We start from the raw sequence: 1,845 nt of genomic DNA on the forward strand, positions 1-1,845 counted from the left end.
GACACCGGATTGAAGCACAACAAATCTGCTCTAACAAAGTGGAAATTCTTCAAATCCGTCATGATTGATGTATTGTAACTGGCCCACGATGTCTGGATATGTTTGGCTGTTTTCGTTTTCGGTGCATAACATTTATGAGTTATTTTTTCAGGTTTAGAAGTGACTGCTAAATGCCAACTCCTGTTCTTATAAACTGGTACCGTAATTAGCATACAGAAATCAGTGGTGGTCAAAAGTCGTTTTTTTTAACTGCAATGCAGATGATTGGTGACGATGACATGAACATGTATTTTGAGGTTGACGTCCATACGAGCATTATACTCCGATTTCTACTTCAACATAGTGTGAAATACACATTTAAACAATAGTCTAAAATGCCGTTTTCCACGGCAGGTCCATTGTTTGGGTCGAGTTCCATTGACGTCTTTAGCGCATCTATAACACACTGGTTAAATCAACGTTGTTTCGATGTGGAATAGACGTTGAAGTGACGTCTGTGCCCAGTGGGAAGACAATCATGTAATCACAGACCAATTCGCAATATGTGTTTTTGACGTCGGAGGGCAAAGTGGCATGCACCGGACGGCTACAGTTTCTACTGAAACATTCATTGGCACATTCTCAAAGGGGTTTTTATTGGCATGGGAAACATATTGTAACGAGCCTGGGTTTATAAGCGCGGATGTCGACTCTGCCGCTTATGGGGCACGATCGATAGCGCGCTGGACTTCGGTCCTGGAAAGTCGAGGATTCGAGTCCTGCTCCCTGCCTGCTTCATTACAATATGTTCACGTTGTCAAAGTAAATTAAATAGATCATAAACAAAAGTTAAATAAACAATCAAAATGAAATGGTAAACATGACACTTAACAAAAGTTTCAGAGGAATGGAGACATATAAAATGTCATATTATGGACGCTGTGTGTTATAACGATGTGCCGATAGTTAAATAAAAAATCTCTCACCATTTCCGAGGGGGTAGAGCCTGTCATCTTGGAATCTGTCCACAGTAGGGCTTCACCGAATTAATAATATTTCGTTGTCTTTTACACCATGTAGACTGCAAATTATGAGTATTCGATAATTAGTTAAACGTCCAAAAAAAAACAAATAACTACTAAATTCCGTTGGTATCGCAACCCCCGTTCAGGAAATAATGTTGAAATGTGTTATTCTATATCACATTTATTCAGTGTATTTATTCCGTTTAAATGCAGTTTTTTTAAACAGACTAGATGTGGTTATAGATTCGATCAGAGGGCCCCCCGTTGACCCCAAATATGTAAAAAGATCTGCCTTAAAAAAAAAAAAAGGTCCCTACGCCATTGGAAAAACCAAATATATCGCGCTGTTAACATTAGGACATACCGATCTCGCTGTATATCTGAACCACAGTTTGTTTCAAATATATAAAAAATTAAAAACGGAAACCCCCCCGCGGTCCTAAACGTGTTCCGTGGCTTTAAAATCTCTCGGTCATACTCCGAAAAGCAGAGTTAAACCATCGTTTTTAGTCACAGACTTTGTTCCCGACTCGCTCTTCTGCCAGTCTGTCATCCTGACTCTGAAGAACATGGCGGCAGGACTGTGAAAAAGGTGGAGGATGGAGGGAGGGGGGCTGGCTTGCATAGTCTTCCGTGTCGACTGAACACACACACACCCCCGGAGGGTCGAGTAAAGTGACCCTAGACACAAATAAAGGTGACCAGTTTACAAAAAGTCTAAAGATATTGATATCAAATCAAATTGTATTTGTTCACGTGCACCAAATAAAACATACAAATGAAACGAACTTCCAGTGAAATGCTGACTGACAAGCTCTTAACCCACAATGCAGTTCAAGAA

At 40.3% G+C, this 1,845-nt stretch overlaps 1 protein-coding gene across 2 annotated transcripts in view; it reads right to left on the minus strand.

The window, feature by feature from the left end:
• Positions 1-1,589, minus strand: part of LOC121841383 (ubiquitin-like protein 3) — a 62,658-nt gene extending 61,069 nt beyond the window's left edge. The window contains exons 1-2 of one of the 2 annotated variants that reach the window (XM_042309205.1): positions 1,369-1,589; positions 966-1,060 (exon numbers count right to left, since the gene is read on the minus strand). In XM_042309205.1, coding sequence (XP_042165139.1) covers positions 966-992 — 27 coding nt within the window. In that variant the 5' untranslated portion in view covers positions 993-1,060; positions 1,369-1,589. Of the gene's footprint in view, positions 1-965; positions 1,148-1,368 lie in introns of those variants that run through there. The other variant, XM_042309204.1, reaches the window with a different exon arrangement.
• Between the last annotated feature and the right edge of the window lie 256 nt (positions 1,590-1,845).

Source organism: Oncorhynchus tshawytscha, linkage group LG30, assembly GCF_018296145.1.
Source record: "Oncorhynchus tshawytscha isolate Ot180627B linkage group LG30, Otsh_v2.0, whole genome shotgun sequence".
Taxonomy (NCBI): Eukaryota; Metazoa; Chordata; class Actinopteri; order Salmoniformes; family Salmonidae; genus Oncorhynchus; species Oncorhynchus tshawytscha.